Source organism: Rattus norvegicus, chromosome 3 (genome assembly GCF_036323735.1).
Source record: "Rattus norvegicus strain BN/NHsdMcwi chromosome 3, GRCr8, whole genome shotgun sequence".
Classification (NCBI taxonomy): Eukaryota; Metazoa; Chordata; class Mammalia; order Rodentia; family Muridae; genus Rattus; species Rattus norvegicus.
The window spans coordinates 180,017,280-180,030,009 of NC_086021.1; the positions used below are offsets into that span (position 1 = coordinate 180,017,280).

Sequence of the window (12,730 nt, forward strand, 5' to 3'; positions counted from 1 at the left end):
TCACTTGTGGCTTAGCTCACATGCTGTTGACTAAATCACATTGGGTGGCCAAGTCTAAAGTCATCAGAAAACAGTTGGAAGGGTTTAGAAGGACTGGACCATTATCAGTAAATAACCCAATCTGTGACTGAAGAAACGTTTGATGTAAGCTACAAAGTGTGCCTTTGGTTTCGTTGAAATGTCTGTCTCTCTCTGTGTGTGTGTGTGTGTGTGTGTGTGTGTGTGTGTGTGTGTGTGAGAGAGAGAGAGAGAGAGAGAGAGAGAGAGAGAGAGAGAGAGAACCATTCTTAGCCCTTGTCCAACACCAATCTTTAGACAAATACTTTAAGCACAAGAAAAGTTCCTACAAAGGCATCATTTTCTTTTGTCAACTGAAGTTTCAAGGAGTTTCTGTCTTCTTTGAATTCGGATTTTGCTCATGGTCATTTACCTCCCCAAATCAAATGAAACATAAGCCTATGTCAGCTTTTGAAAGTAAACGTCATCCAACAGATGGAGAAAAATCAAACTTTTTATTTTTTTTTTCAGTTTTGGTTACATGTAATCGATGATATATTTTTATTGCACAATATTTTTTTTCTTTTTTTTTTTTTTTTTCGGAGCTGCGGACCGAACTCAGGGCCTTGCACTTGCTAGGCAAGTGCTCTACCACTGAGCTAAATTCCCAACCCCTGCACAATATTTTTTATCCCAACTTTTTTTTTAATCTTATTTTTCTTGGATATTTTGTGTATTTACATTTCAAATATTATCTCCTTTCCTCCTCTCCCATACCCCTCCCCCTCCCCCAGGTTCTATGAGTGTGCTCCCACTCCCACCCACTCACTCCAACCTAAACACCCTGGCATTACTCTACACTGGGGAAACGAGCCTTCACAGGAACAAGGACTCTTCCTCCTATTGGTACCAGACAACGCCATCCTCTGCTACATATGTGGCTGGAGCCATGGGTCCCTCCATGTGTACTCATTGGTTGGTGGTTTAGTCCCTGGGAGCTCTGGTGGTGTCTGGTTGGTTGATATTGTTGTTCTTCCTATGGGGTTGCAAACCCCTTCAGCTGCTTCAGTCTTTTCTCTAACTCCTCCATTGGGGTCCCCAAAATCAAACTTTTAAAATGTCTTAATATTGATTTTTTTTCCAAGTAAGTCATGTAAAATTTTCTGATCTCTCTTGATGGCTGCAGATTTTGGCTCCATTTCAGGAGAAATATCTCTAGAGTTAATGACCTTAAATATATTCTGGAAAAAGAAGAGAAAGTTTAGGCTTCAAAGGTATCTCATTATTATATGAAAAGAGCAACCAGATAGGTAACAGACCCCCTCACCCACCAATTTGCATTTTCATGATGGTCAGTGATGTTTCAATTACCTGTTTTCTACTCAGTATTTTCTTTGGGCAAATGACCACTCAAACTTTTTACCCACTTTTAAATTGGCTTTCACTGTCGTTATTTCTGAGTTGTAGATGTTCTTGGTATGTTTCAGGTACTCATCCCTTGTCTGGTAGACAGTTCACACACATTCTCTACCAACCTAGAAGTAAGATCCCAGCTTCTCCCCATTGGCCATATTGTTGTACATGGGGTTTTTCATACTTGGCTTTCATTATGTTGAGAAAATTTCTTTCCATTCGTAGCTTGTTTACTTTTTGCAGTTACCTATGAGAAGTATAAAGTTTTCTCAAATGCCTTTATTGATTATTTATTGTGATGTGTGTGTGTGTGTGTGTGTGTGTGTGTGTGTGTGTGTGTGTTTTATTTTGTATTACATTGATTCGTTCTCTTAGGTTGAACCATCCTTGAATTCCAGGAGTAAATTCAATCTCAGTAACGAATATGTGAGATGTGATATTTTTATTATACTGCCAAAGACAGTTTGCTAGTATTTTGTCAGAATTTTCGCATCAATACCAACAGTCCACTAGCTCATGTTTCTTTCCTTATAAGGCCCTTGTCTGACTTCAGGACTGGGTAATGCTGATCTCATAAAATGCAATCTGATTGTTCCTTCTTCAACAACTTTTGAAAGACTTTGAAAATTTGCATCTTATTTAAATGTTTTATAGAACTTCTGGACTTTAGTTGTTCAAAAATTTCTTTATTAGTTATCAATGGTTGGATTTCTATATTAACTACAAGATTTTGGATTTTCTGCTTCTTTATAACTAACCTTTGTAGTGTGTTTTGTATTTAGCTGTTCATGGCAGTGTCTTAAAGTCTCTTCTGTTTCTGTATTACCAGTTGTGTTCTCTTTCATTTCAGATTTTATTTATTTTAGGAGAATCCTCCCCCACCAAATTTTCTGTCAGTCACACAGCTTTTCCCCCATCATTGTCTAAGAATCTTCAATTCTGTTGATATATTTTAAAATCAACTCTCAGTTTCATTGGTTTTTAAATTGCTTTTCTATTTACTACTGAATTTATTTCTATCGTAATTTTTATCTCTCCCATCTGTTTAGTTTGGGCTTAGTTGTTCCACTTCCTTTTTACGTTCTTTGTGGTAAAACATTGCTTTGTTTGACGATGTCTCTTCTTTTGCTGTAGGAATTGCTGCTACCCTCTTTCCTGTTAGTACTGTCTCCACTGTGGCACGCAGGTGTGGCATGCTGTGTCTGCGTTTTGATTTATCTAAAAAGATTTTTAAGTTTTCGGTTTTGAACAGTTATTTGTTTAAGGGCAGTGTTTCATTTCTACGCATTTGGAATTTTTTTCCCCACAGGATTTCTGTCACTTACGCTGGCCTCAAACCCCTGTTGATCCTTCTACCCCAGTCTCCCAGGTACTTGCATTAATCGTTGACTTGTGGTCTGTTCTCGAGAATGTTCTCTTTAAACTCAGGAAGAGGTCTATGTTCTTCCAGTTACTGTTGGTGGAAGCTTCTGTTTGTATCTGGTAACGCCATTTGCTCTTCAGTGACGTACAAGCATCCTGCTCCCTTGTTAGTATTCTGTCCTATGCCTGTCTGTCATTAAACATAGGTACCCCCATTATTGCAGTGAGGTTTATCCTTATTCTGTTGTGAGGTGCCTAGATCTATAGCTGTGATATATTTGAGAGGAACCGATGCTTCATGACCATACAGTATCTAGTGTGTTTTGTAATGGTTTGTTGAGTCAAAGCTTATGTGTTGGAAGGATGGCCATCGGCTCTCTTGTGAATTCAGTCTCTGGTTATCCGTGTCCTTGAGCATGAGGAGACTCTTTACTTTGGGCATTGATCATTAATCCATGCTCCATGCTTCTGATCAGGGAGTTTAATATATTTACATTTTCAAGAAGTTACCAGCATGTAAGACGTAATTGCCATTCTGCGGTCTTTTGTGTGTCAGTGTCTCCTCTGTTCTTGCTACCTTCTACTGTCTTCCTCATCTGTGGGTTTTTGTTGTTATTGTTGTTGTTCTTTTGTGTATCTCTTATGAGGTGTACGTGCATGCGCGTGTAGTTATAATGGGGCTGAAAGCATTTTATCTGCAATTCTTTTTCTTTAACCTAATAACTCAACTTCAATTATAAAACCATGTAAGTCTTATCTCCTTCAACTTCTGCTTTAGAAAACTGGTATAAAAAATGCATTTCATGTCGCATACACATTAATATATTTTACGGTTATAGCGCTCTCTGCTCCTTTGCTTCTATTCCAGAATTAATAATTCATGCACCCTTGCATTATTACAGTGGTGTGCGTTTGTCTATCTGCATCTTTATCAGCAAATCTCAAGCACTCGTGTCTCTGTTTGGTTTCCTTTCAGCATTTCTTGCAAGGTAATTCAATGGCGGACTCTCCACCTTCTGTGTAGGGAAGACTTTGCTTCTCCTGTAATTTTGAAGGACGTTTTTTGCCAGATACAGAGTTGCTACTTGATGGTTTGTTCTTTTCATTTTGGGCTGTGTCAATCAATCCGTTCTTTTCCAGTTCCAGAGAAATACTGTGATCCAGTATTGGACGGTCCAGTTTACTTTTCTCCCTGTCGTTAGGCTTTCGGGATTATAATAGGGCACTAGCAAGTGCTCTTCTGAGGGTTTCTTAGTATCCACGCTAGTTAGCTTCCTCTGGACTAACCTTTCTCTGGATGTCCGTTGCCTTCTCCACACACTGAGGAGGTTCGGGTCATTCTGCGGGTAAATTTCTCAGTCCCTTCCTTTTGATTTCTGGAACTTGTTAAGTGTACGTGTTGGTCTGGGCGATGGCACCTCACAGTCTAGTTGGATCCTTTCTAGTGACCCAGGCTGAGACTGAGCCTTCTGTCTTCTCCATCATGTTTGTGCCAAGCTTCTGCTCCAGCTTGTGCCTCTGTGGTTGTCATCAAACACTGACCAAGGAGACCTGGTTGAGGAAAATGTTTATTTGGGTTAAAGGTGACAGCCCATCGTCAGGAGAACATGGAGCAAGGCTCAAGGCAGGGACCTGGAGGCAGTGCTTCTTGCTTGCTTGCTCTCCATGGCTGGCTTCTCCAGACAGCTTTTGGGCTGCTTTCTAGGACTGCTAGCCCAAGGGGAGCATCACCTCCAGTGGGTTGGGCACCCCATATTAATCATTAATAAAGAAAATACCCCAACAGACTCACCCACAGGCTGATCTAATGGTGGTGATTTTCTCTTGCTAAGGTTTTCTCTTGCAGTTGACTCCAGTTTGGTTCAAGTTGACAGAACATATCCAGTATGTCCTCACTGGTGAATTTCTCCATTCAGTTGTTATTTCCCCAAATTCTAACGTTTCTCTCAGTTCCTTTGTTTTTCGTTGATTTTTTTTTTTTTTTGGCTCATGAATTGTTCTGCCCCCACCCACCCAGTGCACTCAGCACATGTAAAGTATCATGCAATCCATATACCTCTGTCTCTTTAGCATCAATTTTCAGGGGTGGGGTGAGTACCTTTGACCGGCATCTGTTTCCTTCTTTCTTTCCATGCCTTGGAGCTTCACGTTAGGGTCAGCACATTGGAGGAAAACAGCCACCTTTCTCTCATCCTGACAGGCAGCCCTCAGGTAGAAAAAGACCAGGCTGGAGATCCTGAGGGCCTTTTAAACCTTCTCTGTGATGATGCCTGTCCTGCGATCTTGCGCACTTGAGTTCTAGCCTGAGAAGCACTTCACTTTTTCGAGCCTGTGACTGCTGGCACTTGTTTGTGTCTGACTGCCACACTGAAGGAGCTTTACATTTAGAATTCACTGCCCTCTTCCCTTGTTTCCAGTGCCCTCTCAAGTCTTCTGCTAGGCTCTGTTAGGGAACCGAGTTGGCAAGACACCGGAAGTCAGTCCCTCCTGTTTCTCTCATAAAAGACAGAGCATCACGTCCGATCTTTGTTTCATTCAGTCTTCTGTCTGTCTTCTGTGCAAGGGGCAGCAGGTGTGGGCTGGGTGTTTTCTTCACTCTCCTCTACTGAGCTGGTGGGAGAAGATACGGTGCCTCAGGTTTGCTTTCTCAAGAGCTTTCATGCACCCTACTGAGACCTGAAGCCCCTGCCTGGTTTCTTGATTTCTGGAAAGTGGATTGGCTCATATGTTCCGTATGCTCCGTCCTGGTGTTTTGTGGGAGGAAGAGAGATGTTGGGCTCCGTTATTTATTTGCTTTATCCTTGCCAGCAGCTCACAGCAAGTTTCTGTTCTGTCTCCTTCAAAAGTGGTTTTTATGGGTGATGGGCGAATCTTTCCTGCATGCTAATCGAATTTAGCAGCTTTAAGTGAGTAGCTGCCCCACCCCCCACCCCCAGAGGAATATGGCATTTATAGATGACCTCAAATTTTCCCTTAAAACTTGAAATTCTTCTTGGATTCCCACACTCTAACCTGGAGTCACAAAATAGTGAGGAAAAAATGCAATCAAAAAGTTTGAGTGGAGAATGTACCACAGCATGCCTGTGCACGTGCGCGCGCACACACACACACACACACACATACACACACAAGCTTACATACACTGACACACACATACAAGCACACACACACATGCACATACCCACACATAAATGCACACACACACATACATGCACATGCACACACAGGTGCACACACGCACACACAAACACAAACACACAAGCACACACACGCGAGTACACACACATATGCACACACAAGCACAAACACAAGAGCATGCACTCACAAGCACATACTCCCACGCACACACCCACACATAAATGCACACACACACATGCACATGCACACACAGATGCACACATGCACACACACACGCACACACAAACACAAACACATGAGCACACACACACGCACACACACATATGCATGCACACACACATTCACACATAAGCACAAACAAATGAGCACACACACACAAACACACATGCACACGCACACATGCACACACACACACACAGTGGCTTTGCTCTCTAAGCTTGTGCTTTATCTGCAGTGGGAATGACTGAGCATTAGTTATAGCAGGGGGCTTATCAGATATGTGTGTTCATAGCCTCAGTAATCTGTAAAGGTTTTGGCAGATTGGAGATAGCGTTCTGTTAGGGAAGACTGTCAGGATAAACATTATGGCTTCAGATCAGAGAGAAGTGTGGGAAACAGAGGGAATTTAACCCTGTTTTGGATTAGGTATTAGGATGAGTCATGGCGCTGTGCACAGGAGGGGATGGGAAGCTGTGACGGGAGAAAAATGACTTACCTGCAGTCACAGCCTACACATCCCGTTTACTCACAGTCTGTGGAGGCTGATGCTGGTTAACCCAGAGAGCATTTACTCAGTCTGTGGGGCCCGGTGTCTGTTCTGGGGAGAGCCCAGTGTATAGTTTGGTAACCTTCCTCTAAGGACTCATCTAACAGGGATTGATCACCCCCTGTTATGGAGCATTCGGAATGTGCAGTCTTTCTGGAGGAAGTTCGTCCCTTGGGGGGTGGGCTTTGAGGTTCAACGGACTGGTCATACTTCCTGTTGTTTCTCTGATTCTAGACTTCCAAGCAATGCTATGGGATGATGTCATTCTCCCTGCCCCATACCTTCCTACCATGGTGGTCAGTGTCCCTTCTGTAATCATGAGCCAAAACAAGTCCTTTCTCATTTAGATGGCTTCTGTCAGGGTATCCTATCACAGCAGCGGGAAAGAAGCTACTAGACCGCAAAGGACGTCAAGTTGGAGGTTATCCGAATGAGTCATATCGCCAGTGCAAGCTCTGTTGCCCATCCTCGCTCAGGTCGCTAAATCAATCTGTGAGACTCACCTCTGTTGCTTGGGTACAAGTCTGGCCCCTCCATCCCAAAAAGCAGTTATATCTAGCGAAGCTCCGAGACCTCATCGAAACTCACCCTTGCTACAAAAAACAAAACAAACAAACAAACAAAACAACCCATGCCTATCATTTGTTTGTAAAAGGCACTGAAGCTCATCCGTTCATCCATTCTGTTCCTGGGTTGTCATTTGTAGAATGAAATGAAATTTGCAAAGCTCTCCCACCACACAGAGGTGCCTGTGGAGGGTAGTCACGGTCTTTGGCGTGTACGTCGATCAAGGGTCTTGCATGAGTTTGTCCAGACTGCAAGTCTTTTGAAAGTGAGGCTTGTTGGGGTGTGTGTGTGTGTGTGTGTGTGTGTGTGTGTGTGTGTGTACACGTATGGGAGTGTGCACGTGCTCAGTAGAGTGCAGTTCTGAGCTTGGCATACACAAGGGCTTTGGAAGCCAGTTGTCCTTTGTCAGGCCTGCCCCTGCCTGCCCCTCGAGCGCTCACTCTCCTCCCTGGAGCAGTGAACGGGGGTGTTGCTTTGCTTATTACCAAAACCAATTTCCAGAGCGGGTAATTGGGTTCTGACTCATGCAATTCTCCCGCATTTCCCGGCTGTTTCCGGTGACTTATGTCTTCCTCTTGGCCCCTTAATGGATATGTAATGAAGCGACATATTTCACAGTCCTAGCTGTTTTTCAAACTTCCCTTAAGTCACGTCTCAGTGGCGGGCTGGCCTAAAGCCCAGCCCACGCACGCCCTACCCGTGTCCCAAAGGCAACGGGTCATGTTAAAAAGACTGGCACCTTCCAGCAGAAGGGGAGCCCTGGAGGCTGAGAGCCTTGATGTGTTCGTCAGTGTTCAGCTGAGGTGACAGGTTCCCATCTACTCTGCTCCACACCACTCACTCCTGCCAGTTTGAGCCAGGCACTTGGTTGTGTGATTTTAACCTTCTTGGGCCTCAGTTTCCCCATCAGAAAAATCCAATGATATTAACATCTATCTCCAAGACTTTTATGAAGATCAAACAGGAACACATCTGGAAAGACTGAACCCAGGTCGGGGCTTCTGGGAGGTTCAGTGTGTGCTCCCCGGGGTCTAATCATCTGGTGCTATCCACCAGTCCCCCAGAGCTGGAGAGATAGGGATTAGCATAACAGAAACTCAGCTAGTGCTTCAAGTCCCACGTATGGCAGCTTAGAGAAGGGAATTATGATGTCTGAGTTCCATGATACGTCTGTAGATGAGTCTAGTCTTTTGCTCATAGAGCCCATGTGTTGAGTGACTTCAGACCAGAGGACAAACAAGGTCAGTGGCACAAAATCCTCATGAGGGGCAGTGATGGAGTGAAGAAATTGCAGACAAACAGACACACATGCAGTGTGGAATCAGGTGGGGTTCTGGCTACCTCAGCAACCCAGAACCTCACTGTGTCTATTAGGCACTGCACAGGGGGAAGAGTTGGCTGGTCTGGAGGTCTCTGTGGGGGAGCAGCCTCTGGCTGTGGGAGGAGGAAGCTGCAGTTGCTATTTTTTGCACAAACTGGTCATGCCTTCATAAACACTCATACTACGACCTTGGAGAACTGAGAGAACCCTCTCGAGCCTGGCCCATATGAGGAACTGACTTTGTAAAGGTCCCATGTGTCTGAGGTCTTGGAATTGTGGACACGGTGGCGCCCATGTCAGCAGTGTGCATTCACTCTGGATACAATGGCATCCATGTCAGCAGTGTGCATTCACCGGGCAATTCACTCATTCAGATTATCCTCGGTTCTCTGCGGACACACTGTGTGTTAGACCTGGGAAACAGCAATGGACAGAATTATAGTGCCTGCCAGGAGGAAATGACTCTCCCTTAGGCAAGATAGGAACCAAAGTCCTGTAGCCACTGGAGGGTCAGGAAGGAAGCCCTGAAAGCTCAGCACTGCAGAGCTTAGGAAAGTTTGAATAGTGGAGGGGAGTTTCCAATAGGGAATCGTGGAGTAGGTGAGATGTAAACTAAGATTTTTAGGGTGGTTGGAGTATAGTAGGGGGAGAGGAGAGAAGGCTTTAAGCCTAGGAAGCCACATGGTTTCTTCTTGCACAGCATAGAGTCCAGTTTGACTTGAGGACACCGGTTGACACACACAGGAGAGTTGGCTGTGGAGGACACAGAGGGTCACCACAGTCATTTGGATTCAAGGATCTGCAGATCTTGGAGGTGTTGTTTCCGTGCATAAAAATCTCCCGAGTCAGGCCTGGAGGTTGCAAAGATGACATGCTGTTTGCACAGTGGACTCCCGGGGTTTAATGCGGACGTAGGGAAACAGATAAATAATTACACAAAAGTGGCAGCGGCCTAGGCTGGGTTCCGGCACGAAAATATTCAGCACACACACAGCAAAGCAGCAGCTGCGTGTAGTGAGTCCTGAAGGGTCTGTTGCAGACGGAGGGTAAGCCCTGTCCTGCAGAGTCCCTGGAGATGCTGGGCTGGGAAAGAAGCCTCTGAGGGGCACTGTGCGGCATTTCATGCGGATAAATTTGCATTTATACTATAAGAAGGGCCACTGGGGGTTAGGAGGCCGGGAAATGAAATGATCAGATTAATGTGCCCACGGAGGGTGTTTATTTCTCTTCCCGGGTATTTCCTAAGCCAGACATTTATTGAATTTAGGGTAATAGATGGAAGAGGTGGTCCAGCATCACCGCGGGCCAAGATTGATGGGAGGCATATTCCTTTGTATAACAGTTAAGGGGGTGTTAAGGGGAGTTTAAGCCTGCCACTGTGAGAGGCTTATTTATCTTGTAAATAAATACTTACCAGGAAGCCACGTAAGCCTTCCTGCTGGCAGGCCTCTAGAGTTTGACAGGATCTTACCCCAGCAGAACCTCCACGGTGGAGGCACCATGAGTTAATATCCTCTGGGAGGGGAGGGATTTGTGTAAATGCCTATAGCTAAGATTGTGGGGAAGGGGGTGGGGCAGGGAGTGTCTAACGGGACATCTTTGATGATGATGTGAACAGGGTGGCCCTGTGTGGTGATCTCATATCCTAAAGCTGAGACCCCCCCCAGGCACCGACGAGCTCCAAGTCAGAGAGATTGTGATGGGGCTCTCTGAGGTGTGATGCATGGATTGACTACTGACCACAGGGGTGATTCTGAGATCCCTGACCTTTCACCTCTGATGGGGTAACTTAGTGATGGACTGACTGGACCTCCTACCTTGGGTTCCATCCTCCCAAGTCATGCTTAATGTTCGTATCTGCAGATATGCTCTTGGGACGCTGGGCTCAGGGGTGATGAGCTCACTGCGCCTACGTGGGCGGGAAGTGTTCGTGCAGGACACATGACCAGACTTCCAAGTCATTTTCTTTTTCCTTTCAGGTTACAGAACTCAACAATGTGAAAAACGTAGCCCGGTTGCCAAAGAGCACCAAGAAACATGCTATAGGGATTTATTTCAATGATGACACCTCGAAGACCTTTGCTTGTGAATCAGGTTTGTCTGAGGCGAGTCGGGTAGGGGTCTTTGGTCTTTATCTTTGAGTACCGGGATAGAGGATACTAGATCTCGGTGGGGGTTTTTGTCTTCTTTGTTTTGCTTCTGCCTTTCCCACAGATCTTGAGGCAGACGAATGGTGCAAGGTTCTCCAGATAGAGTGTGTGGGGACCAGAATCAATGACATCAGCCTCGGAGAACCTGACTTATTGGCCACTGGGGTGGAACGAGAACAGAGCGGTATGTACGCAAAGGTTTCATCTCCCATCTCTCCCCTAAACTGCTTCGCTGCTCCCGTATGATGACTCACGGGGCATCCTCATCCTGTACATTCTGAGCTAGAAAAGTGCACGAAGAAGCTATAATAGCCGTCTGTGTTAACGACGCAGCCGACGTCTCCCTCAAACGTTCTCTAATCTGCAATAGAGAAAAAAAAAGCACCCACATTAATGGTTTCAGTCAGGAGTGCTGAGGACTACAAGGTGTGTCAGCAGAATGGAAGGTGTTTATGAATATTCAACCTATGCCTGGGAGTCCCACTCCATAGGTGGTAGGACTGGTGGTAGGACTTCCCCCATTTTATAGATGGGCTAAACACCTGGTTCCAAATGTAGTAAGTGTGAGTGTTTGAATCCAGGCTATATTAGTAGGTCTCCGTTTACTATGTACAGACTCTAACGTGTGATAATTTCCACCTTGCTTTTTTTCACTTAAAACATGTTTGAACACCGTCCAACATCTTTAATAGACTTTAGCCCCAACCCTGAATATTTCATCAAGTTTAAACTCACTTAAAAACTGTGATTTAAAAGTAAAATCCAACCCCTGAGCCAACTCAGCTCAACACAGCATCTAGGAATAAATCTTTTAAAATAATAACGACCAAAATATTCATGAATGTTTTTAGCAAAAATCAATGTTCATTCATAGTATGAGGCGAGAATAATTGCTTCATCTCCAAATAGCTCAGCCTAGTGGCTGGGGGGAGATTGGATCCCAGGGCTCTGCTTCAAAGCCTGACTTGATCTATGCTCTTGTCAGAGCGGTGGGGGCTCGGGGTCACCCGGGATTGATGGCAGACACAACAGAGGTGGAATTGCACTGGTCGTCTTCGTGCATACTCTAGTTGTTAGTTAAAACCGTGCTCCCTCCCAGCCAGAGATCTGCGTCTTCGTGGCACATTTATAGTCTCTGCCTGCTCTGAGTGTACCTACCACAGTCTGTCACCATGCAACTGTTGTTGACCAAGGCCTGGAAGCGTTAGCTCATACAGAGGAGCCCCTTGTTAGATTGGGAATGGGAGCTGCAGAGAGGGGAAGTCACTTCCCAAGGTGATTCATCCCACCCCAGACCTTTCTTCTGTGGTTCAGTCAGTCACTGTGGTGCTGGACAAAGGGGAGACAGTCAGAGCCGTGGGGACACGGTCTTGGGCTTGGGAAGCACGGCAGGGCTTGGTTGCCATTATTGTCTGGAGTGGCCAGGTCAGCACTTAGCCTTCAGACATCTGTGCCTGTGGCATAGTAGAGATGCCCAGTGCTGACATTCAAATTAAGATCCACGCCTAAGGTTTCCTTTTCCGCAGCCAGCTCTGCAGGCTTGGGGTTTCTTTTATTGTGGGTTCTTACAAAACTCCAGTATTTCCTTGAAAGTATTTTATAGTCTTATTTTGTAGGAGTTCAAATGGGTACAATTAAAATGGTTTCTCTCCAAAAGCATGCTAGGCAAGCACTCTCCCAATGGTCTCTCTGGCCCCAGCCCCACTAATTTATCTTATAGCAAATCAATTGGCCTCTGAGAGAATCCATTAACGATGATTCCCTTTACCTCTTACTTAGTGAAAACAATTTTGTATTCCTGGGTCCAGAACTCTCAAGGGACGTATGTGTCTCATGATAGCTTCTAGGAAGCCCTCAACATTTGGTCTAAAAACTTAGATAGCAGGCACCTGAGCCCATTCTCGAGCACAATCTTGAATTACTTTTCACCGACTTCAGATTAAATGTAGAGATTCCGATGACGATTGTTATTATGGGACAGCTAGTTAGAGCATTCTTATATAAAATCATTAGCAT

The 12,730-nt window shown here is 45.0% G+C and overlaps 1 protein-coding gene across 3 annotated transcripts in view; it reads left to right on the forward strand.

Annotated features, from left to right (window-relative positions):
* Positions 1–12,730, forward strand: part of Dok5 (docking protein 5) — a 136,916-nt gene that overhangs the window by 82,861 nt on the left and 41,325 nt on the right. For all 3 annotated transcript variants that reach the window (XM_006235673.5, XM_063284407.1, NM_001109344.2), the window contains exons 3-4: positions 10,544–10,658; positions 10,779–10,898. In XM_006235673.5, the coding sequence (XP_006235735.1) occupies positions 10,544–10,658; positions 10,779–10,898 (235 nt within the window). The remainder of the gene's footprint in view (positions 1–10,543; positions 10,659–10,778; positions 10,899–12,730) is intronic.